Source organism: Phyllobates terribilis, unplaced genomic scaffold (genome assembly GCF_046119375.1).
Source record: "Phyllobates terribilis strain yellow unplaced genomic scaffold, ASM4611937v1 Scaffold_321__1_contigs__length_2177432, whole genome shotgun sequence".
Lineage (NCBI taxonomy): Eukaryota > Metazoa > Chordata > Amphibia > Anura > Dendrobatidae > Phyllobates > Phyllobates terribilis.
In genome coordinates, this window is record NW_027363081.1 from 1,337,054 (window position 1) to 1,363,646 (window position 26,593).

The 26,593-nt window shown below is 46.4% G+C and overlaps 1 protein-coding gene across 1 annotated transcript in view; it reads right to left on the reverse strand.

Annotated features, from left to right (window-relative positions):
- Nucleotides 1–1,583: 1,583 nt before the first annotated feature.
- Nucleotides 1,584–26,593, reverse strand: part of LOC141221134 (uncharacterized) — a 48,793-nt gene continuing 23,783 nt past the window's right edge. The window contains exon 9 of the mRNA XM_073666483.1: nt 1,584–2,579. Within this exon, the coding sequence (XP_073522584.1) occupies nt 1,694–2,579 (886 nt within the window). The 3' untranslated portion in view covers nt 1,584–1,693. The remainder of the gene's footprint in view (nt 2,580–26,593) is intronic.

The window sequence follows — 26,593 nt, forward strand, 5'->3', positions numbered from 1 at the left end:
GGCAGGTGACTTCCGCCAAACACTACCTGTTATTCCAAGATCAACCCCTGCAGACGAACTGAATGCCTGTCTCAAAGCATCGTACCTTTGGAGAAAAGTAAAGAAAATGTCACTGAACACAAAAATGAGGGTCTACATGACAGGCGATGTTTCTGCTGGACTGTTTTCGAGCTAGCTGTTGACTATTGGAGATGGCAAGGCACCAGTAAACTCAACCACTGGACAGATCACCTTCCCAAGCAACTTTTGTTGCATTGTGACTTCCATTGAGGAGTTGAAGGCAAAGGTTTTTCCAAACATTCAACTCCACTTAAAAAATTCTGGCTGGCTGTGTGAAAGGGCTATTCTAGCTCCCAAAAATGACAGTGTCAACAAGATCAATCTTCAAATTCTAAATCTCCTTCCAGGTGTGAACACAACCTACAAGTCAGTGGATACAGTAATAGACCCTGCTCAAGCATTATTTTATCCAACTGAGTTCCTCAATTCCTTGGAGCCACAAGGACTTCCTCCTCACAACCTCTTTCTAAAACCTGGAGCACCTATTCTGCTATTGAGAAATTTGGATCCACCAAAGCTGTGTAATGGAACAAGACTCTTGATTAAGAGCCTGTTTCCACATGTAATTGAGGCAACCATTTTGACAGGATGTGCCATAGGAGAAGATTTTTTCATTCCAACAATTCCTCTCATTCCATCTGATTTGCCTTTTGATTTTAAACGCCTCCAGTTTCCTGTGCGACTGCCATTTGCTATGTCCATCAATAAGGCTCAGGAACAGTCCTTGAAAGTAGTTGGAATCGATTTACAATCTCCATGCTTTTCTCATGGTCAACTTTATGTGGCCTGTTCAAGAGTTGGAACAGCCAAAAATCTGTTCGTGTTTGCACCTGAAGGAAGAACTAAGAATGTCGTTTATCAAAAGGCTCTCGAATAAGGAGTAGAAGATTACTTCACATTACTTGGCCAATTTAGTTAAATCTGTGTGGAATATCTCTGGTGTTGAAATATATGTTGTGAAATGCTTCTATTAGCTTAGTTTTTGCCTTTTAATAATTACATTTCTATCTATTTGTTTTGTGTTTTTTGTGTGGAGAATAAATTTTTGTTAACACATTCTATTTTGCTAACAGCAGTTATTAACCCGGGCGAAGCCGGGTAGTACAGCTAGTATGTTATATTTTCTTTATCAAACAGTCTGTAAGATTTGTATCAAACCTCTGATGCCGGCGCCATTCCAGCAGTGTCGGCACGTGCGTTCCCGGAGCTCATGTGAGGTTGTTACATCGTGTGAGCCCAGTAAGTGCTGGAATCACTGTCTCCACCTTCAGAAAAATCGAACATCATGAGGAAATCTGAGAGCAGCTGCAGCCCTGACAGTGAAGTCAGCACTGACTGGGCGCAGGGCTCATGTGATGTAACAACCCCAGGAATGTGAGTCCCGGCACCGCTGGAACGGCGCTGGCATGGGAGCTGAGTATGAGTGTTTTTATTTTAACTAGGCCAAACATGAGGAATGACACGGGTTGTCCTGGTAGTGAACAACCCCTTTAAGATTGTACAATTTTCAGTTAAAACATTTCCAACATTCTGGACATGTAGAAGGCTTCTCCCCTGTGTGACTTCTCTAAAGTTTATTAAGAGTTTATTTTCAAGGAAAACATTTCCCACATTAAGAATATAAAAAAGGCTTCTACCCTGTGTGACTGCTCTGGTGATTAAGAAGAGATGATTTCTTCACAAAACATTTCCCACTTTCTGAACATGAAAAAGGCTTCTCCCCTGTGTGAGTTCTCTGGTGTATAACAACAGCTGATTTCTGGTTAAAACATTTCCCACATTCTGAACATGAAAAAGGCTTCTCCCCTGTGTGAGTTCTCTGATGTCTGATAAAAGTTGATAACTGTGTAAAACATTTTCCACATTCTGAACAAGAAAAAGGCTTCTCCCTTGTGTGAGTTCTCTGGTGTATAACAACAGATGATTTCTGGTTAAAATATTTCCCACATTCTGAACATGAAAAAGGCTTCTCTCCTGTGTGAATTCTCTGATGTCTGATAAAATTAGTCTTGTGTGGAAAACATTTTCCACATTCTGAACATGAAAAAGGCTTCTCCCCTGTGTGAATTCTCAGATGTCTGATAAAACTAGTCATGTGTGTAAAACATTTCCCACATTCTGAACATGAAAAAGGCTTCTCCCCTGTATGAGTTCTCTGATGTCTGATAAAAGTTGAAATCTGTGTGAAACATTTTCCACATTCTGAACATGAAAAAGGCTTCTCCCCTGTGTGAATTCTCTGATGTTTGAGAAAACTAGTCATGTGTGGAAAACATTTTCCACATTCTGAACATGAAAAAGGCTTCTCCCCTGTGTGAATTCTCTGATGTCTGATAAAACTAGTTATGTGTGTAAAACATTTTCCACATTCTGAACATGAGAAAGGCTTCTCCCCTGTGTGGGTTCTCTGGTGGCTATTAAGACTCCATTTCTGGCTAAAACATTTTCCACATTCTGAACAGGAAAAAGGCTTCTCCCCTGTGTGAGTTCTCTGGTGAATAACAAGATTTGATTTCCTGCTAAAATATTTCCCACACTTGGAACAAGAAAATCTATTCTCTGTCGTATGAATTTTTTGATGTATAGGAAAAGACTTTTCGTGGGGAAAACTATTACCACATTCTGAAAGTGAAAATGTCTTCTTTGCTTTAGGAGCAGTTCGTTTTTTAATGCTTATTTTGTTACTATGATTTTCCTTTGTAGTCAGTAATGAATCAGAAGATAGGACGTGTTTCAAAGGATCAGATGACAGATCTTTGCTGTGAATGGATGATGGTATATCTGGAGTAATGGCATTCACTTCAATTGTATCCTGAGGGATCTCAAGATCGTCTGATTTAAAAATTGAAGATGTCAGCTGTCCCTCTGATCTCCAGGTACAGTCATCTGCTAAGATAAAAATCAATTATTATTTTTCAATAAAATATCCTTGAATTTTATATTTTTTAACATTTCTACTTAAACTCTCTGTAAAAATATGAATTATTCAGCAAGACAATGACAGTTCACAGTCTAATAGAAAACCTCATAGGATGAACCTGTTATGTTGGGGAAAATAATACCAATAAAAACTTCCAGTCATCCCGCAAAGAACAATCCCCCACTCAGGTCCATCATCTGTCAGTGGAAAAACTGAGGTTTCCACATTATTAGGGTCTCAAAGGCTCTTCAAGAGCAACAAGGCTTCCATTAACCAATCCAGCAATATCCACTCTCCCAAAGTCAAATCTCCCCCTCACTTCTGAGCCTTGCAGTGCGCCCAAAACACACTCAGCATCCATGTATTTGGCATTACTATAGTGAGAAGAACCCACTTAATTTACGGTGTGTGTCTCCTGGAGCACAATCTGGGCACTATGTGTTGGGTAACAAAATGGCAAATGCACAATTTTCACTCTCCAACATCCACTGTCTGCTAATTACTGAAAAGTACCTGTAGAGTCAAAATATTCCCTACTTCTAAAGATTAATTCATTCAGGGTTATAATTTCCAAAATGGAGTCACTTTATGGGGATTTCTACTGCTCTAGTTTTCAGCCTTTTGTCATATTAAGGACTTCTGCAAATGGTGTAACCCATCTCCACTGAGACCTGCTCCAGCGACATCTGCTTCTGTCACCAGGCGCCGCCTTATTCATTCTGCAGGCGGCGCTGGTGATGGAGGAGACGTCAGAACCAGAAGCTCTGGGCGGCGCAGGCTCTGTCCAGCCACTAAGATTAGGTTGCCTGGGACCTGTAGTACCATCCAGTCTGGCAGTATGGGTGTGTGTGCTGTCCAGCTGGAGTAATCTGCTCCCGGCTTCAGCCAACTGGAAAGCACCACACCCTACTAAAGCTGGAAGCATATTGCCGGAAGCTGCCAGATACAGCCTTGTTCTCCTCTGGGTCAGTCCTCTGTGCTCAGCTCCCGGATTGTGGATTTGTTTCCTGTTGTGACCTCGGCCCGTTTACTGACTACTTTTGTGTCTTCTGATTTTGTATTTTCTCTGACCTCCATGTTCTGACCCGGTTACCTGACTATTCTTCTTTACATCTCACACCACAGAACAGCAGGTAACACCGTGGCCCAAGCCTAGGGGTCTCTGTGTAAGTCTAGATACAGAGAAAACGGAGTAGATCGCGCCAAGCCTGTTCATGGTGACATATTTTGAGCTGCCAGGTGACCATGAACAGTGCCCCCAATACATTGTGTCTGCAAACTATTCCAGCAAAATCTGCATTCAAATAGCTAAATGTCGCTCCTTCCCTTCTAACCGGCCATGTGCCCAGATAGTAGGATACTACCGTATATAGGGTATTGTTGGTGGAAGGTGGAAAATAATTTGTAAGGTCCATCTGTTTCTTATTATCCTTTGTGAAGAATTCCAAAGCTATCACCACATAAAGTGACACACGTCAGATTTAAAAAATGGGCCCTGATAGGAACACAAAACTGGCTGCAGTAAGGGGTTAAATCAGAATATTTTGGGCACTAACGACTATAGTCAAAAACTGTGAGTATAGACAATAACACATCTACTGAAATGATCAAACTCAACAGTCTTCATCAATAAAAAAATAAGTAACTAGTGGTGAAACCTCTCTGGGGTAATTAGAGTATGGAGCTCGGTGGCTCTTGGCAATCTAAACTATCGTAAGGAACAATATTTTCTGTCAGATGAGTTTCAAGAAGAAATATTAGACGTTCAAAGAGAACTTTTTATAATAGTGCAGAGATGAGGCGTCTAAATTTAGCTTAGAGAGATATCATGGCACAGGTATAATGTTTTTTATGTAGTTTATCGCAATACTATTTGAAGTTAGTTGGTTTTAAAAGAAATTGAACAGTCAGGATAAAGGGAAACTCTGTTGTTATTGTACAGAAATTCACACTTGGCCTCACTGCACATTTAATGTTGTCGATCACAAAAGTAAAGTTTGGCCAGAAAGACTGGACCTGGTCTTGTAGGGACCATATGAGGACATTCAGCAGCACAGAAGGGACTTTCAATGCCCAAACTCATTTGAACAGTGTTGTTTTGGGTGGAGGAGAATGTTTTGATCTAGCGGCAAAATGGTGATCACACGATTGTGATACAGCCGGACTCGATAAAGCAGCCACAGCCGGTGACTGAGAAGAATCTGTGACTTCTCTGCATTTAGTGGTCACTACTCACCTGGGTAGTCATATGTAGGAATCTCCTCTTTACACCGCTCATCACCCCTCACATATGTCTCTGTAGTATTAATATGGGTCAGATCTTCACCCTGAAACAAATATTGTAAAAGTCACAAACAGATGAGAAGTCCCATCTATGATCAGCTCTAATCCTGCCATCTCCACCATTCTCATTACACAAGTATAAAACATATAACACTGGTGGATAAAACAAGACTGAACACAAGACCTTCACAGCCGACTACACATCATAGGGAAGATCTCATGATACCTTCTCTCCATCTACCTGATGATCCTGAGGAACATTGGGGTCTTCTTGTTTACAGTCCTGTGGAAGAGGACGGGGACACCTGTCTGTTGTTGTCCTCTTACTGGATAGATCTGGAGGAAACACATACAGGGACTGAATTCATTCTTTACATACAGATAATTATAGGCCGTGTGAATTCAGTCCTGTCTATTACCTGGTGATGTGAGGGGCTGGGGAACCTCCATCATGACGTCCTTGTACAGATCTTTGTGTCCTTCTAAATACTCCCACTCCTCCATGGAGAAATAGACAGCGACATCCTGACATCTTATAGGAACCTGACACATACAATGATACAGTCATCCCCCCGATCCCTCCATAGCATTACTGTATAATGTCCCAGCATTCCCAGCAGTGTCACCTCTCCAGTCAGCAGCTCAATCATCTTGTAGGTGAGTTTTAGGATCTTCTGATCATTGATGTCCTCATGTATCAGGGGGTGAGGTGGAGGCTTTGTGATTTTGCTTAGGGGTCTTCCCCATCCCTCAAACACAGGGTCCTGATAGCGCTCACTAGAGGTCTTCTTCACTACTGTGTAATCCTGGTTATGGAGAGACACATTAATAAATCTCACTACAGACATTTCCAGAGTCCTCACCTCTCCAGTTCTGTCCATCTGTTATTCCCATAGATAAGAATGATGTAATGTGACGTCATCAGAATCTCTCACCTCTCCAGTAAGCCGGAAGAGGATCTCTAGGGTGAGGTGTAATATCCTCTCCGCCATCTTGTCTCTGTCCATATCCATCTTTGATGGGTAAATCAGGAAAATTCTCTTATATAGAAGATCTTCACCGACAGGATCCGATATTGTAGAGACCTGAATGAGAAGATGATGAGCCGATGTAACATCATAAAAATCCTGTGTAATAATACAATTACTGGAGACAATAAAGGGAAACATGAGATTTATTATTTTACAGTATTTAGTTTTCTTCTTTACATCTAGTAATAAAACCTATATATTTTAGGCCACAGACAACAAGCAGTTTCTTCCTCAGAGTCTATAGCTGAATACTTTCTCACAAGATGGTGGTATGATGGTTTTAGGAGATGGTTGTTTGTTCTCGGCCCCGACCCTTTCACAACTCCTGTCTCCTGGTTTAATCGTTAGAGAAACACATAACGAGAACCTGGCTTACACCTCTGGGGTTTCACAGATGCGGCATTGATAAATGTCCACCATGTAAATATGTCGAACACAAGAAATAGATTTAATCACATTAAATAAAACCTTTCATTACACAATGTATCACCTGCAGCAGTGAATTTGTAGTATATTGTATTCAGTGTGTGGGGTGTAATGTCAGATATGTCGGCTGCTCCTCCCGTAAGTAAGGCAGAGAATTAATGAGCACATAGGAGACCCCACTAATCCTGCGGCCATTAACCCCTCCAACATTCCTAAGAGAGCACAATGGTGACTGAAAGAACTTTCAGTTTTGTGGCAGTGAAAGGGTAAATCGTTCAGGTGGAGGGGAGATGGCAGAGGAGCATTGCTGAACCGTGAAACTTCCTGGACACTGAGGGTAAATCCATCTTACCGGAGGGTATAAAGAGAAGGACGGATCTGATCTTACATTACCAGACCGGTGAAGGGGCCATATTGTGATGACTGTAAGATGATTGTGTTTCTTCATTGTCTTTCTTTGTATCACATCTATTACATCTATTAATGCCGCCATTCATCCTGTGCACAGGAGCGGCTGCTCCAGAGACATTTATATCCTGCTCGGGTTTCATTCTTACCTTCGGTTCTGGGTAAGAAGTATCACTCCGAAACGCGTCACCTCCACCTTAATCCTCTCTGGATTCTTTCCTCCAATGTTCTGATGACGTCCCATCATTATTGTGACATAAGGTTATAAAATGAAGGAATAAAGGTTTTATGTTATTTGAGGTCCTGGATCGTCCTCTATGTGTGGACGGTTATCACTACTATCTACATTACTGTGCTGGAGCTAGGAGAGGAATAATGGCGTTGTGTGAGGACTTCTCTGGGCTTCTGTCCTTCATCCTGCAGTCGTCTGAATGGATCTAATGTGGACGGGAACCAGCTAAGCCGCATTCTGTCCACAGCTGTTACCTCACTGTTCACACCACAAAGAGACCCCAAAAGAGTCTCCGTGCTGAAGGGTTTAATGCCCCCTGCGCCCAGTAATGGGGGTCTCCACATACCTCCACCTGCAGAGCCGCCACCACATATATGGCTGTTCTGTGTGCACAGGACCTGTGATGAGGTCACAGGAGGGGAGGAGTCAGGGGTCACATGATCAGGGGCCTCAGTGAATGCACAGTGTGAACTGTGCGGCTCCTGTACAGTGATATCCGGAGTGAAGACGCTACATGGAGACGTCTCCGCAGTCAGTGACATTTCCGGCATTATTTGCCCCTCACTACGGGCACAATTACCCCGCGCCGCCTTTTCTACAGTTTTATGTGTGAATGTAATGTGGGATTTTCCTGCTTGGAGACAAATAGACGACACATGAGGTGATTATCACCAGTTACCGGACGTCTACTATATGGCGGCATATGATTGTGCTATCCACTTCATACCAGGAGCAAAAAGGCCGAAATCTCGTATGTTTAACCTCTTCCAGGGAGGGCGGCCTTGATAGACTATATTCAGAGTCCAGCTAAGGGTTCGCTCACATCAGCGGATTATAAATCGCTCCGATGTCCATCCCGAATAATTGGCCGAGTGTCATGGGGTCTCACTATTTTTTTGCAACCAGCAAAGGTAAAGCAGACAGCTGAGAACTGATATTATAGAGTTGGGAAGGTCCCGGGTTATTGGGCCCTCCCCAGCCTAAAAATACCAGCCCATAGCCATACCAGAAGTGGCACATCACATGAGATGCACCAATTATGGCTTTTTGCCTTTGCTCTTCCCAATTGCCCAGATGCATTGACAATTGGTGTAAAGTATTGTGGGGTTAATGTCAGCTGTGGTTTGTCAAAAATCACATCTGGCATCAAACCCTGGTGATAGTTATGGAGAGGTGTCTATCAGACAAACCCATTACTGACCCAGTAATCAAAAATAAAAACACCCACGAAAAAATACTTAATTTGAATAAACACTCCCCAACACTTTTCCTGGTTCGCTAATTTATTACCCCCCCTCCCCCTCCCAAAAAAAGCATGCAGGTCCAATGTAGTCCACCGAATCCGACGATGATGGGCATTCTCACCATATATGTAACACAGACCCGTCTGCACCACACCGCCAGCACAAGTCCGAAGATGCTACGTAGCATAGTGCGACAATGGTGCCATCTAGATAAAATCTTATCGTTTTTCTCCTAGGCACGGCCGGTAATAGATAATTTGTGGGAGAGTATGAATGTTTTTTGCCTATCCTTCTCTGAAATTTGACTACCCAATTCCTTCTCCCAAACCCAGTAAAGGGTAGAGGGTCATTGCTGGTGTCCATTTGTGTTGCTTTGTGTATGCAAGATAGAAGTTTAGTACAAGGACCTACTTGAGTGGTTAACGGGTCAAACGGAGTGAGTTCATCCTTTATACTAGTAACATGTGAGAATTTATAAATGACCTGAGCTGGAAATAAGCCAGGCAGGATAGACTCCTAATTGGAAAGGAGCCGCGAAGTTCTATAAAGGAAGGAAAAGAGCCTGATCCCATGAGAACGTGTCTCAATCTAACCCCATCAGATCAGTCCCAGATTAGATTGATTGTAGCAAAAAAAAATAAAAAGAAAGAAAAAACAGTAAACAAAGCAACAACCAGTTTACAATGATATAAATCACAATACCGCTCTATAGTACAAGGTTTTGGAACAGTAATTTTACATTTGTACAGAAATATCTGAATACTTCCTGACGGCTTATTTTTTTCCCTATTGAGACATCAAAAGAAAAAGAATATATCTAAGAAGGAGCAATTGTGTGGACTGAGACAATTATTATTTGCTGACACCTTGGGTATAAGGATATAAATTCCTGGTTTACTGCAGGGATATGTACAAACGGTCCAGTATAGTGTTTCTGAGAAGGTTTTCTGAAGCAATACCTGGGGTAATGAACCGTTCTCCATATGTGTATGAATTTCTTGAGAGCGTTCCTTTTTATATAATCTTCTCTTTCCAAGCATAGAGTGTTATTTATCCTGGATTTTAGTTCTGTTATCGTTGGGGGAGAATTGTCTATCCAATGTAGTGCCAACAACTTTCTGGCTTGGAATAACATTCTTGAGCTAGCTATTGCCATATGGAGTCTGGGTCTACGTCTTCTCCCAGGAGTCCTAGGATACAGATTTTAGGTTCCAACTGAAGTTGTATCCCAAATACAGATAGTACAAGAGCGATCACCCCCTTCCAGTAGTCGCCAATATTTACACATTCCGACGTCATATGCATCAGGTGGGCGTCCTTTTGACCACATCTAGGACATGTGTCATCCATTTGTATTCAAATTTTAAATAAAATACTTGGGGATCTATATATCCTATGAATGAGAAGAATTTGGGACCTTCTTAGTGACTTCGACAAGGAAAGCTTAAGTGCCAAATCCAGTATTCCCCGCATTGCTCCTCAGATAAGGGACCCACATCCTCCTCCCATTTCTCTCTTAACTATCAAAGGATATTGATCCAAACGTAGGGCCAGTAACTGCCTATAAATAACGGATATTAGACCTTTTGTATCCACTGCTGTAGCAATGGTATCTATTGGGTGATATCTATCAATCAGTATGACGTTAATGCTAATTATGTACTATACGCATGACGTATTTGCAAATATTGATAAAACACCCTATGTGGAAGGTTAAACTCTGCCTTTATTTGTTCAAAGCTCTTGAATAATCCATCCCTCAGGAGTTCTGACGCCAAACATATACCCCTATCCTCCCACTCACTAACATTTTTTAGTTTATGTAGCTCTGGTAAGTTATAGCTGTGCCATAAAATAGTATAGCTTGTGTACTTTCCAATCCCCAGAATATTTTTACCCCTATCCCACACCTTATATATTAACTTTAGTGTAGGATATTTTAAGTCATTCTCTCGAGAGGGCCCCATATCTAGTACTGAGAATTGAAATGGTAAGGCAGTTTCATCATGCTCATATTTGTGAAGGAGCCTATAGTCTCAAAAAGGTCTGAGACACAGAGTGAGTCTTTCAGCAAATCGGCCTTTACTCAGCACCTTAGACTTCGAAACAGCATTTGTACTGTGACGCCAAGATGAATAATATCTGTTAGTAAAGTGAGGTATATGATCGCCTCTAAAGTGCGTCTCCTGAAGAAAGAGAAAATGTACGTGCTGTTTATGCCTACGATAAAACACTTGAGCTCCTTTCTCTGGAACATTAAGTTCTCTGACATTCAATGAACAAGTTTTGAGTTCTGCCATATTATATGAAAAAAAGGGGGAAAGGAAGAGAGAAAGGTTAAGAGAAAAGAGGAAGTATAGACGGTAGATAGTAACGTCAACCTCTCAGTGTCTAAGAAGTATAGATTATGAATATATCAAAACAGTAGGAAATTGCGAAACAAGCAGATCCCAATGCAAGTCCCTAACTGGGGGTTGTCTTTACAGGCGTAAGTCAAACTTTCAGTTCTAGGGTTCCTATTAGGAGGAACCATGAAATATATAGCGAGCAAAGTAATACAGCCTGATATTACAGTAATATAACGTGAACTCAACTTAAATGTCGTTCTAAGATATGAACTTATCTAAGAAGTAACGTTTCTCCTTGCAGAGAGTGACATGCTAAGCACGTCAGGTGAGGAGACTTTTCAAGCCGCAATGCTCCTCTGGGAAATATGCAAATTGTCTCTTCAGAGAGGAAGAGAACTTGAACTCTAGTGCCACCTATTGGAAGTAGCAATCTTAAAAGTCAATATTGACCCTTTAACGAGCCTTGTCACATGACTTAGGATAAAAGTCAAGACCAGAAACTCAATTTGCAGACACGGTGTTTCTCACACTTTGCACTGACTAGGGGCAGTACCCCGAAACACAGTGTCTGCAAATTGAGTTTTTGGTCTTGGCTTTTATTCTAAATCATATGACAAGTAGAGATGAGCGTTGTTCTACTCGAACTGTTCGCCAATCTCAAATTCGAGCTGTTTTGGGCGGTGTTCGAGCCGTTCGGCGAACACGAACGATTTGAGAAAAATTCGGCTGTTCAAGGTTATGTTCGATAACTGTTCGTGCACCAAAATCATAACTGGATTTTTTCTCAGTAATGATGAAAATTAATGTTAATACGCAGTTTGAGTGTACAGCGGGGTGGGGGGAGGGGCAGGGGATGGATCTCTGCAGGAATAATGAAGATCTCCATTTTTTTTTCTCTTTCCCGCATTTACAGTGGGGAGGTGCAATCTGTCAGCCTATCAGCAGCGCACACACGGAGCGAAGTGCTTTTTTTCACACAAGCAAGGGCATGTGTCATTGGCAGTGTATGTCACATGTCCTTGCCCTATAAGACCAAGCCATTTTCCCCGTCGCCACCATTTTCTCATATTTGGCCTTCTAGCAGTGTGTGGGACTTTCTCTATTAGTCCATCTATACTGACCTCCATCAGGTTGCAAATTAAAAATAATTTTGATCTGCATCTACCTCTGAAAAAATATTTGGGCTTCTAGCTGTGTGTGGGACTTGTTCTATTAGTCCATCTATACTGACCTCCATCAGGTTACAAACTGAATATATTTTTTTTCTGCATCTACCTCTGAAAAAATATTGGGCTTCTAGCTGTGTGTGGGACTTGTTCTATTAATCCATCTATACAGACCTCCATCAGGTTGCAAACTGAATATAATTTTTTTCTGCATCTAGCTCTGAAAAAATATTTGGCCTTCTAGCAGTGTGTGGGACTTTCTCTATTAGTCCATCTATACTGACCTCCATCAGGTTGCAAATTAAAAATAATTTATATCTGCATCTAGCCCTGAAAATAATTTTTCCCAATAGTGGTAGCAATAGAAATATGGGGCGCTCGCCTGGCTAACAAAAATATACGCTTCATAACACAAAACACCAGCCTAGCGCACTGCATTAATAAGATGGCATCATCGTCTCTCCCAGTGCTAGGCCTACTACGCAGGCTAGCATTCCTGTGCCTAAAACACAATGTATGGGTCCGCGCTAGCCACTATGCTGAGGGGTATAAAGCTGCTGCTAGCGCTTTATAACAATTCAATTGGCAGATTTTCACAGAGCTCTTCCACAACGCCCACCCATCGGGCAACAGTTGCCCACCCTCCCTATGGGATCTAGTGGCGAATAGTTGATGCCATTAATCAGAGCGTCAGTTGCCCCGTCAACGTGGCAAGCATACGGTAAGGCATGGGAAGAGTGGACACGACTAGTAGCAGGCAGACGGGTTGATCAATGTGAACAAGCCAGATCACAAGTCACCATAGAATTTCTCCACCAGCTAATGATGAGGGGCATATCAGGGGCGTCAGCGCAGCGGTGTCTGACCGGAGTAGCATTTCACTTCCAACTACTGAATTGGGGAGATGTGACAAAGATTCATCATCAGACAATCCATAAAAGGGTGGAAAAGGGGTCAGCCAAGTCAGGAATGTAGACGTCCCGTCCCGTGTCACTAAAACTGATTTCTCACATCTTATCCCTAACACCATTAACATGACACTCACAATTTGAAGCAACACTAATGTCTACTGCATTTGTGATCGCCTTCTTCGGGGCGCTATGTTTAAGCGAATTAGTCCCTCAATCCAAAATTACCACCAGTGGAGGCTTATTACACAAGGACGTAGTCATAGCCAATAATGCAATACGTCTACGCATACACCAATCGAAAACGGTTCCAGCGGGCAGGGGTACTTGGGTACTTCTACAACCTACAAACGGTACACTGAGTCGGGTAACAATAGTAAAAACATATCTAACCATCAGATCACAAAGTAATTTCTTCCTATCACACATTCATGGAACGCCATTATCAAGATACCTGTTCCAAGCTATATTTAATAAATGCATAACATCGACAGGGAACCACCCCAAAGATTACGGGACACACTCATTCCGCATAGGTGCGGCCACGGAAGCAGCAAGAGCAGGACTGTCAGAAACGGAAGTTCAGAGGATAGGGAGATGGCGATCCACGTGTTTGGCGAGATACATAAGACCGGACTTGTTATCCTAACGTGGTTTGTTTCTTTTACAGGTGACGCTAAGCCAACAGTGTGAGTGATAGGCCACTCGTATATATATTGGGCACAAAAAAGGGCGAAAGTCCGCCCAGGCGGGAGGAAATTAGAGTTTCATAACACATATTTCAACTGGAGAGGTATTAGAGGCCTGCTATGGCCACAGGTACTAATGGAGGTAATCAAGGTAGGGAGAGAGGCAAGAGGTCCGGTCATCTTAGTTATACAGGCCGGGGGAAACAACTTAGGTCATCACAAGAGCGCATAACTAATGGCAATAATGAAACTAGACACTGAGCGCTTCAGAGAATTTTTCACAAAATTAGCTATAGTATGGTCAGAGATTGTGCCGATAGCGGTATGGCAAGGTGCGCGAGACATCACGGCCATCGAATGGACAAGGCGGGTAATAAATATTCGGATGGCAAAATTTAGAAGAGACAGAGGCGGTGTAGTGATACGACACCGACAACTGGAAGGAGATAAAGCAGGCCTCATACGGCCCGACGGTGTTCACTTAATAGATATTGGACTGGACATATTCCTGTCAGGACTCCAGGACCGAGTGGAACAAGCGTTAAGAGTGATGGGTGGGGGTCAGAGTCCTGCATACGAGTACGCTGGATCCTCCGTGGCCTGGAAATAGAAAGGACATGTTGGAGAGTTACACTTGTTGGCCAACTTGCCGGAGTGGGGACCCAGGGCATGCTGCAACAAGCTGAATTATTTTAGAAATAAAATGCCTTTCTAATGGAATGAGTATAAAGAGTTAATAAAGCTGTGACCGATCCTCACCCATCCAGTTGTAAGAGTTACATTATTGTATTGTCCATGAAAGGGTGGCGGTAGGGGGGCTGAGCGTCTGGGTTTGGTTGGGGGTCCCCACAGTCTGCCTAGGCTAGATTCATTTAAAAATTCTTATTAGATACACAGGCGGTGCAGCTTGCTTCGCAGCTGGGCTACTACGCCCAAAGTATTGCCTAGGCTAGATGCAGTTAAAAATTCTACGCTGACTAGCAGACACTGAAGATTTGGAGCAGACCTCTCAGTAAACAGGCTCTTCAGACTCAACCATCTGTGTTACCCCAAGCCATAGTGTATGTAGTTTCTTACAGTTAAAAGGGGGAGGGGGGTGCGACCCAACCCACCTGGAATTGACGATGCCAACGTCACGTAAGACACAGCAAGGGGACTCCCAAAATTGTGGCACAGACACCACTTAACCCTAGAACGCATACCTGTGGCCTTGCAGGCCCGCCCAGTTAATTGTTTTCTATTTTCTGCAAGATTACTTTAGTTAGAATTTTGAAACTCTAGGTATTCTTCATGTATATAGTTGTTTGTCATTTGAGTTTGAGTTACTCCATGTTATTTGCACACGGGCCTAAAGGGCCCCAGGTTTGTGAAAGTGTAGATTTTTATGGTCATGCGTTCTAGGGTTAAGTGGCATCAATTGCCCCACTGTTGCTTAAAAGGGTTGGTGAGGTGATTTTACCAAATCCCCAAGCTTTTAATCTCCCAAGGATGACACAGGGGTAGAAATGTCCTTGCGAATCCATGATTTGTTCATCTTTATGAACGTGAGTCTGTCTACATTCTCAGTGGACAGCCGCGTGCGCTTATCTGTCAGCACACCACCAGCAGCGCTGAACACATGTTCAGAGAGAACGCTGGCTGCATGGCATGACAAAATCTCCAAGGCGTGAGTGGCGAGCTCCGGCGATTTTTCCAGATTGGAATACCAAAATGAGCAAGGGTCCAGTGACACAGTCATGGCTTCGATGTTCACTTGGAGATTCTCCTGTACCATCCTCTCTAGGCATTGACTATGTGTCAGACTTCTTGTCTCCTGTGGCCTTGCAAAGGATGGTCTAAAAAAGTGGTGAAACGATTCCACAAAATTGCTGTTACCAGCAGATACTGTGTTACTGTTACTGTTTGAGTGATGAAGACTCGACAGTCCCACCGTTGGCAAGTTAGAACTGTGAGATTCACTACGTGCACCACTGGTGTTTTGTGGAAAAGCACATGTAAGATTCTGCAACAGCGTCTGCAGATACTCCTGCATTCGTCAATACCTTTTTATGGCAGGAATTATTTCGGCAAATATACTTTTGTACCGGGGATCTAAGAGTGTGGCAACCCAGTAGTCGGGATTACTTCGAATTCTGACAATCCGGGGGTCATGTTGCAGGTAGTGCAGCAAAAAGGCACTCATGTGTCTTGCGCATCCAGAAGGACCATCCTTGTTGTGTTGGTAGCGAGGTAAGAATCATGCTTCCTTCCTCTGCCCTCTCCCTCCAACCTCGCACAACAGAAATGTGATCAAGGTCTCCCTCATCTGATGAGTCTTCCATGCCCATCTCCAGTTCGTCCTCCACTTCTTCCTCGGCTCCTGCACCTTCCTCAACAGTTTGGCTGCTACCATGCGCCCTGGTTAATCCCTCTCCCCCACCCTCCCATGCCTGCCGCCTTGGTGCTGCCAACCGTCTGGACCTTGGAGATGTTATCCCTTCCGCATACGACTCCTCCTCTACTTCCTCCACCTCCTCTTGTCCCACCACCTGACTCTGAATTCTGTTTAATGTGTGCTCCAGCATGTAAATCACCGGAATAGTCATGCTGATAATGGCATCGTCGTCAGCACTAAACATCTTCGTCGCCATTTCAAAACTGTGCAGAAGGGTGTGTGGCGCCCCTGAGGGTTCAGTCGCCACAGAGTTACTGCATCTCACCCAGAGGTGTAGTATCTCACCCTCAGGTAAGGAAGGCGTATGGCTCAGGACCCTAACTCCTGCATCCAACACATACCCGCAGTGGGGGTAGGGCGAGATTGCTCCTAAGGGAGAGCACAGTCCCAGGTCCCTAGCTGGTTTGAGGGTCCTATGTAGTGGGTGCTTAGGGGAGCAGCTTAGGGGAGCACATGACAAGGAGAGTATAAATAGGAAGCCATCTTAGAAAGAGCAAGACAGACAGAGGAGGAAAAGTGACAGGAGCAGAGACTAGGCATGAGCTCTGCTCCGGAGGCGGGCCTAGCCTGGGAGGCCCAGGACTGAAGGAGAGAAGAGAGGAGTGGGAGCTGGAAGGCTCCAGGAACCGAAGGGACCCTACGGCTACGGGCCGTGCAGAAGGCCACCCGTACTCCCGCTGCTACCAGGAGGTAGAGGGGTCAGGCCAGATAAGGGGAACCGGTCCCTCAACTAGCGGAGAAACAGCAAGGCTCAACTAGAAACCGGAGGCTGCTGCATTTCATGTACTGCAGGCCAAAGTCCACACCAGTCTCACTAAGAAGGTAGCCACATAGGACCCAGGGGATGGAACACACGTCACCCGCCAAGGCCCGAGGATACCGGATAGAAGTGTCACTGGGTGTGAGGTGCAGGGAGAAGGCCAGAGAAAGGACACACAGAAGGGGGTCCTGCTAAGTACTCCGGAGCTATCTGGGGGTGGACTGAGCCCCTCACTGAGTATGCACAGCACGACGGGTGAGATTGCTCTGGTACCTGTAATCTGGACTACAACAACTGTGAGTAATATCTTGAGACGGCATCACACGGACTCTGTGTTCATTACTGACTCCCTGCACTACAACCACCATCATCCACACACACTGCCCTGAAGCTACACTCTTCCTGTGGTGAGTAATAATACCGTTGCTGCAAAACCACCAGCTTCAGAGGACTGTTCCGCAGCGGCGGCCCCTTTGGCCGCACTCCACAGGTGGCGTAGTCAGACATTATAAAATCCATATATACAAATTACCCTTGGATTGACCGCCCTGGGTCACGGACTGGGTCACCGCCACAGTGACTACAACCCCCAGCGTCTACCGGCCCGGCTCAGGGTACCCCATGGCCCAGGGGGCGCGTCAACTTCATAGGTCCCTGATCTGAGACCACTCCTGCAGCGTGATTTGCCCCACCTCTGGATCTCGTTGGCCCAGGCTATACGTCAGAACGTATTGCACCAGGGCTTGTCGGTGCTGCCACAGTCGCTGCAACATGTGCAGAGTTGAATTCCACCGTGTCGGCACATCGCACTTCAGTCGGTGAACTGGCAGGCCCAACGACTTCTGTAGAGATGTAAGTCGTTGAACTGCGGGATGCGAACGGCGGAAGTGAGCACACAGCGACCGTGCCCTCTGCAGAAGGCCATCTAGTCCGGGATAGTGGGCTAAAAATTGCTGGACAACCAGGTTCAACACGTGAGCCATACAAGGCACGTGTGTGACATTGCCCCGGCGAAGTGCCGCACCCAGGTTTGCAGCATTGTCGCACATGGTCTTCCCTGGTTGCAGGTCCAGTGGAGACAACCTTTCATGAAACTGGGTCTCCAGAGCTGACCACAACTCCTCAGCTGTGTGACTCACATTTCCCAGACATTTCAAAGTAAACACTGATGCCGTTGAGCCCTGCTGCCAGCATAGTAAGGAGGTGTGCAGGATTCCTTCTGCGCAGTTAGAAAGCAGGTGGCATTACCAGACAGGCTTTGGGTGCAGGTGGAGGACCGAGAGGAGGTTGAGGAGGCAGAAGCAGTGGAGGAACTTCGAGATAAAGAGGATTGACGCACAACTCGTGGGGACGGTAAGACTTGGACAGCAGCCCCTTGTCCTGCTGTCACCATAGTTACCCAGTGCCCAGTCAGCGACATGAAACGCCCCTGTCCATGCCTTCTCGTCCAAGTGTCTTTGGTGAAGTGCACCCTGTCACACACAGAGTTTCTCAAAGAAGCGGTGATGTTGTGTGCGACATGCTAGTGGAGCGCAGGCACACCTTTCTTTGAGAAGTAGTGCCGACTGGGCATCTGGTACTGGGGCACTGTGACGGACATAAGGTCTTGAAAATCCTCTGTGTCCTCCAGGTGGAAAGGCAGCATTTCTGTAGCCAACAGCTTGTAGATGGTGAAATTCAACCTCTTAGCTTTCTCATGGCTAGGAGGAAATGGTCTTTTACTTTTCCACATCTGAGGGACCGAGGGCTGGCTGTTGTGCTTAGACGGTGTTGAGTAGGGTGTCCCCGGCAAACTGCCGGTCTGTGAGGAAGATGCAGGCGGACATGTTAGGTTGCCTTGATCCAAAGGTGGTGCTCTCGATGTCGGAGAGCGCTCAACACTAGCAGGTGTTTCCACTTCCCAATGAACTGGCGACCTGCCAATCACACTGGCTGTTGCGGGTAAAGAGGTGGCAGGTCTGCGTCCAAAAACATGTGTGACTGCTTTCCCCCCAGTCACAGAGGATGAAGAGGCTGCGGATGCACAAGATGGGGCAGACGGTGGTTGGCCCAGCCGGCTAGGCCGCATTGTAGCACAGTGAGCTTCCCACTGCAACTTATGCTTCATATCCATGTGACGGTACATGCATGAAGTACTCAAACTATGGATTTTTTGGCCTCTACTTAGCTTTTGCTGACAAATATTACAGATAACACGAGTTGGGTCATCCTTATCGATCTGAATAAATGCCCAGGCTATGCAAGGCTTAGAGCCCATGTGAACTGAAGAGCCACTACGACTTGTGGTCAGAGGCAGAGTTGTGGTTGAGGATGCAGTTGTTGACGTGCTTCCAGTACTCCGTCTCTGTTCAGGAAGGCGCAACCTAACCTCGTCGTCAATAGCATCTGTGATGCCCCGCTGCGCTTGGTATCACAGATCCTAGAAGAGTGCATTGATGGAATCCTCCACAAGAGGCCCCCATAAACATTCACACATCTCCACCTTCCACCTCAGACCAGCAGAGGGAGCCCGTTAGGGATATAAATAGGGAAGGTGGAGCTAGGCAGTTCAGTTCCTCTGAAGAGTTCCTGCAGTAGAGAAGCCTAAGAGAGGTCAGTCTGCAGTGGAGCTCAGTCTAGTCTAGAGAACGCAGTTAATAGTTCAGCAGTGGAGCACGAGGCTCCTGCTTGCTAGATTCAGGGAGCCCAGATAGAGCTTAAGATGTGCCGGTGCCGTAAGATCAGTGAAGCGCGGCAAGCTGCCGTTAGTGTGTATAGCCTAGTGAGGGCCCGAGTAGGCCGAAGGCGAGTGGTGAGTTAGTACATAAGGGGCAGAGGAGCTTAACCAGCTCACCCCGAAGCATTTACCGGACACAGGATCCAAGCTTACCGGTATCTCTATGACCCAGTAAGGCATAACCGGAATCCCTGGAGAACTACAAGTCCCAGGATCGCTAAGGTGCTGATATGTAACAGAGCCAGGAGACGCTTAGGCCCCGCATACTGGGAGCGTGAACTCCAAGAGAAGGCCCTACCACAAGGTCAGCCAGCGCAGGACAGAGACAAAGTTAGGCCTAGCTCCAGGCAGGTCAGAAACTTACTACGCAGAGGCAAGAAACAGGAGGCCCTACACCCGCTCATTGGGGAGGATCCTGATATGCACCCTTCACCCTACAGTGCTCCGGGATGTGCCTGAATTTCCACCAGTAAAAGGTACTGAAGTGACTACCGTGTCCGTTCCCGTTCTTGCTCTGACCCAGCTGGGTCTCGCCTGTCCTGCATTCCCCCTGCATACGCTGCCCTGAGACCTAGCTCCACCTGTGGGGAGCTATACCATCGAGCTGCCTTATCACCGGCCTCAGTGGACTGCTGCAGCGCTGGTGCTTGTCACCAGATACCACAGGTGGCGTCATGAACTCTTATAAAATTAACAATTATCCACCCTTTTAAAGAGAGACCCCAGGGTACGGGCTAGGGAGCCGACCACCGCGACATCCCCAAGGCCAGGCAAATGCCTGGGTACCGAGTCATCCCCATCCCCAGGGCTAGTCACATCCTCCTCCACCTCCTCTGCTGACCTCATCGACTGGCTGACTGTGGGTTGACAGTAAGTGGGATCTCCAACCTCGTCATCATCACCCTGTGTGTTATCACACCCGTCGTCCTCAGAGCCAACCTCTTCCTGCCCTGACCGAAAAGTCAAGTTGTCGCTCCAATCAGGTATTTGAGTCTCATCATCGTCTTCATCATTGTCTCCACCAACAGGAGTTACAGTTTGGGAACAAGGGTCTACATTATGCTCAGAACCTTCTTCATCTGGTCCTGGATCCGACTTATAAAGATTCTGGGCATCAGATCAGATCATTTCCTCATCTGGATTAACAGAAGCTCTGGAGCAGACCTCCGTTTCCCAGGCTATAGTATGAGTAAACAGCTGTGCAGACTCAACCATCTGTGTTACCCCATACTCAGACGGGCAGCTGGAGACTTGGGAGCTGTGAGGAAGCAAGTGCGATTGGGGTGACACCTCTGAGGACTGGAGTATTTGTGATGTTGAAATTGAGGTGATGGAGAGCCCACTTGAAGGAGCACTTGATATCCGTTGAAGCACCTGCTGTTTTTGTGCCTCATCTAGAATTTGTAGCGATGGGCGTGTCCGTAAGAATGGGATCGTATCACATTGTCCACGAAAAGAAGTCGACATCTTAGTTTGGCTGGAAGATGGTCTTTCTTCTGCAGATGTTACTCCCCCCCCACCGTGGGGGGCCTCGACCCACCGGCGGACAGGCACCAGTATTGGGATAGGGGGGCTGGCCGTCAGGGTCCACCGCGGCTCTGGCACAAACCCAGCGTCACAGAGGTGGCACGGGCAGGAACGGACTGGCCGTGTCGGCTTCTCACTTTTTGGATTTTAGAAGGGCATGACATGCCTATATCTGTGTCTCCCCCTCCTTTTACTCCTCCACCTCTTTTCTTTTCGCATGACTATATGTACTTGTCACTTTTCCATGTGTTAGTTGTGTCTTCTGAGCAGTTTGTCAGCTTTTGGACACCTTTGAAGGTGTTTTCTATGTGTTTCTATGTGTTTTTGTTTGCCTGCCATTGGTTTTAACGGTGTTCGAAGGTGTTCGACGAACAGTTCGGCGAACACACGGGTGTTCGACGAACCGAACCGAACTCGAACACTACAGGGGTGGCTCAACACTAATGACAAGGCTTGTTAAAGGATCAATATTGACTTTTAGGATTGCTATTTCCAATAGGTGGCACTAGAGTTCAAGTTCTCTTCCTCTCTGAAGACAATTAAGATATGAACTGAAACATTCTGTATAGTGGAAGAGTGGCACCTAATGCTCTATTTAGATATATCTTATTATATGCTGAAAGAAATAAGTAAGCATCTGCAAACTGTCTCTCTCATCAGGGAAGACAAGATTCATTTCAGGAGCTCATATGATTGATAGGTACCTTTCCCGTCTGGGTGCATCACCATAAAGTTCTTGCTCAACTGAAAGCCTTCTGCGACGTGCTGGAACTCTCTGTGGCAATGGTGGAGCATTTGGCCAGTCAAATATATGGATTCCGGGAATGTCCAGAGCATCACAGAATGGTCTCATGTCGCTTTGATCTTTCAAAGTATACAATTTTCCATTTTTTGGACCTGCAGCTGGAAAGGGGAGTACAGGATATTTTCCCTGAGAGCATCAAGTAGTGGTTTCAATAACCTTCTTTTAGCAAGTGTCATGCAGGATAGATCTGTGTGCAATTATATGCATTTTCCATTGAAATCACCAGGATCCAACTCAACTGCTTTCCTCAAAACGGCCTCTTTTACATTGAAAAAATGTATGTGACAGATAATGTCCCTTGGACGCTCAGGATCTGGGCCATGATTGCCTAATGTAGGGTGCGCCGTGTCGATCTCCAGCTCCTTATCATTATGGTCACCAAGGATATTATTGAATATTGAATAATGTCCATAGTGTTAGCATGATCGCTTGAGCATTGATGCTTTCAGGTATACCCCTTATCCAGATATTACTATGATTTTCTTAGTCATTGTGACAATACAGTTCTTCTTCTTAATTATGCCAGACATACTTTCTGATGGCCAAGAGCAATATACCTTTATTTTTATGTTGACTCTTTTAACCTGTGTTCTTCTTTGGTTGATTAACACAGACTATTGTTTGAATAATCCTGAATGCTGACACTTGAGTTAAGATGAGTTACAGATTATTGTTTGCAAATCTTGCAAGATAGTGTGATGGAGTAATACTGTTTGATTATCTGCTGATTACATATTATACCAGCCAGGGAGTTGTTTACTTGCCGAGCAATAGAGGACAAACTATGCAAGTTGATTAAATACTCAAACAATGAGTAATGAGCCTTTTCCACTTTCATTTATGACCCTTGAAATGTGAATGATGGCTGCAAGGAAATTTGTGAACTATAAAAAAGGGGTCTCTGCCTCTATTCTGTGTCATTCTACAGCATGTCAGCTTAGGGGACTACAGCCCCAGCTTTAAGAATACAGATATGATCTGTGAAGAATATTGGAGATATAATCTCATGTCAATCATTGTATCCTGTTTGGCAGGGGATTATAAAGGTCTACAGTGTACAGTTGTAACCGGACACTTCTGCAGCTAAGAAGAAGAGAAAGGGCCGAGAGACAGTGAATGATAAATATCTCACAGCAGCTACCAGCCAAGGAGTTACACCCCCACCAGCTAGCTGTTGGGCTACAACAGGAAGATCCCCTGGAGATCCAAGTCATGCGGCTTTCCCTTTGTGTCAGACAATTACAATTCAATACCGAGTTATGGAAATACTGTATGTCCTAGTTATTCATAATCTAGATTTTCGAGATCCCAAGAGAATAGGGAATATCACCCTGACTTCCAGCCCTGTCTAGCACTTAGGGATGGGGACATACCCGGAACAGCCTTTTGGAAACCCCTAGGGCCACTGTGTTTGGTCTCCATGCGTAGCAGGGGCCCGGCTGGATCCGATGACATCAGAACCGGCTTCCTAGGACCATCCATTAAGGAAGTATAACCCATTTTATTTTTGGAGTTTATAGCTGACGGAGGCCAGGGGTGGAGATTTAGGTCCAGCCAGGTGGCAGGAGGGGGAGTGACCCAGAGAGGTTAAAAGCTCCTACAGCTAGAGCCCAGGGCTTTTTCTCTGGGAGGTCGTGACGTTATATCGTGTGAGGGAAATCACAGAAAAGAGAGAGGGACCCACAAGCCTCCCATGTGGCAGCGCCTCCCCCACAAGCCAGGCCTTCCATCTGACTGGTAACTGACTCTTAATATGTGCTTATATTTTTTGTACCACTACTATTGTGTTTGTATCTCTGACCATTATGTATGTAGTGTATTATCTAGTGTGCACTTAAGGCAATTAAATATATAATTTAACCTTGGGCTGCTCTTTTACCTCGATCCACGAATCCTCGCTTCCATTGTTCGGTCCAACGAACACGCTACCGGCGCTAGTTTCTAACCTGATATAATTCCCATTATAGATAATAGAAACTGGTGGCAGCTCTACCAGACTGACAAGGTTCAGCTTCACTGGGGCTAGTGGAGGGGCCTCTCAGCCTGTCAGGGGTGTGAGAGAGTGTGGTGCTACGTCAATGACTGAGAGGGTCACCTTTTCTCACTCCCGGTGCCTTCCTATACCTGTATGGACAGGGGGTGTCTGTGTATAACTGTACCAATATGAACTTATTCATCCTCGAGGGGGTGCGGACACTAAAGACTGCCAGTAGTAGCTTTTGAGCTGGGGTCTTAACATCAGCTCAGCACTAGACAGTCTGAGTGCAAATACTGTAAGGTGTACGGGTGCAGCAGGTTGCGGTTCGGTGTCAGTGACCATAGAGTGCAAGGATAGCCAGTGGCACCAGGGACAGAACCAAGGAGATGGCCAATGCTCCGGATGGTGGGGTGGAGGTGGAAGACGATGTCGCTCCACAAGAAGGGGAGTCCCACCCAGGCTCCCCAGGGAGAGATTCGCCAGCCATCGGTCCCGCAGTGGCCACTCACCACCTGACTATCCCCCCAGCCAGGCAGGCTTGGATGACCTTGTGCAAGCTGCCCTGGCTAGTCTCAAGGCTGGAGACAAGGCCACCTATGAGACCCTCACAGCTGCAGTGGAACGTCACGAGGCAGCAGCAGAATGTCACGAGGCAGCAGCGCATCGTGAGGCAACAGCCGCAGCAGAACATCAGCGGGAGTGCGAACACCAGGAAAATATGCTTCGGCTCCAGCTCCGGCTGCAGGCCCCAGCCTGTCCCGAGTCCCCTGAGATCCGAGTCCCGAAGCTACAGGTGGAGAACTTCCCCCTGCTGGACAAAGGAAGGAACTTGGACACTTTCTTGCTGACATTTTTAAAAACCTGCCATCAGTACCATCTGCCTGAGGACCAGTGTGTCCGGTTCTTAACTACTCGCCTTAGGGGTAAGGCCCTGGAAATCTTTGGGTACCTGCCCAGTGAGACCACCCTGAGCTATGAGGACATCAAGCAGGCTTTGGATCAGCTGTACAACTTGACCCCTGAGACGTACCGGAAGAAGCTCTGGAGTATGCAGTGGGATCCTGCAGACAGCTGGATCGATCACATGTGGGCCCTACTGAGAGCCGTTGATCAATGGACCAGAGGACTGGAGCTCATCACCATCCAGCAGCTGAAGGAGCTCATTGCGACTGAGCAGTTTCTGTGGAACTGCCCGGAGGAACTCCAACAGTACCTGCGCGACCGGAAGCCAAAGGGGGCCTTTGCAACAACGACACTTGCTGATGAGTACTCCAACAACAGGACTCCAGAGGCCAAGAAACTTTCAGCTGCAGAGGTAGTAAGACGAACGCGGTGCCTGCTTTCCCTGCTCCCAGGCCCAAGGGAGCACCTACCAATGCTTTCCTCTCCACGCCGGTAGGGGAATCCCGACTGTGTCACCTTTGCAAACAACCGGGCCACTTCAAAGCCATGTGTCCCCAGCGCCAGAAGGGCCCGTCCCCGTCCCAGAAACCACCCACTGTTTTGTGTGTGAGTGGGGGTGGTTGGAGGTCCCTTGACAACCTTCAGACCATCGTTATAGGCCATGCCAGGGCCATGGGACTGCAAGACACCGGTGCTGATATGACTCTTGTGCGGTCTGAACTGGTGTCACTCCAGGATTTGATATCTGGGAAAACTCTCGCCATCTCCGGGATTGGAGGCATCGAGCCGGCACTGCCCGTCGCCAAGGTGTATTTAGACTGGGGCACTGGGAGGTGAGTGCGGGAGGTGGGGGTAACTACGAACATTCTCGCCAGTGTTTTGCTTGGGTGAGACTTGGGGTGGCTAGTGTCCCACTATGTGGCCACTGAACCCCCAAGGCCTGACCCTCCAGACAACGTCATGTCCACCCCTGTTGATGCCAATGTTATTAACATGCCTACTGATAGGAATGTAGGGGTGGGTGATGTACTGTGTCCCTCTCCCCTCAGGGGGGAGGAGATCAATCAAGTCAGCTGTGATAAGGCCTTAGAGTGTGGCCAGTAGGCATGCTGGAACAGTTTGTGCTGTGAGGTTGTCACAGAGGAGACAGACAGGGGGCAGACAGCTTCGGAGGGGGAGCATGCAATGGAGGGCGGGGCAGTCCCAGGAGAGGTAGAGCTCCCAGGTAAGGCCACATTGCAGGGTTCCTCCACAACCGAGATGTCAGAGGGTCAGGGTAGTCCGTTTAGACCGGTGACTTGGTCAGAAGCAAAAGAGAAGCAGGCGCTACCCGCAGTCGCAGCGGCCGTGGCTGCTGTCACGCACAGTGGTGGCACCCAGGCCCCAGTGGTCCCTCAGCTTCTCCCCTTCCGACCAAATGGCTGCCGGGTCAGATGGTGGCCAAGAGGCAGGTCCCGGGGAACTGACAGAAGGCGTGGCAGTCTGGTCTATTCTGGCCACGTCCAGTCAGGGGTTTCAGGTGGCATTGGAGACTCATGACAGCCTGAAAGCTCTTAAGTAGCAGGCTTAATCCTCGAGCGGGTGGTCTGGGACCAAAGACGGCTATACCAGGTAACAGCCCAGCGAGGTTCACCGGAGGTGTGGCCCAGGGACCTACAGTTTAGTGGTACCCTATACGTTCAGGGCGGAGTTGTTGCGGATGTCGCATGAGATTCCGATGGCTGGACATCTAGGGGTCACTACGAACAAGGCCAG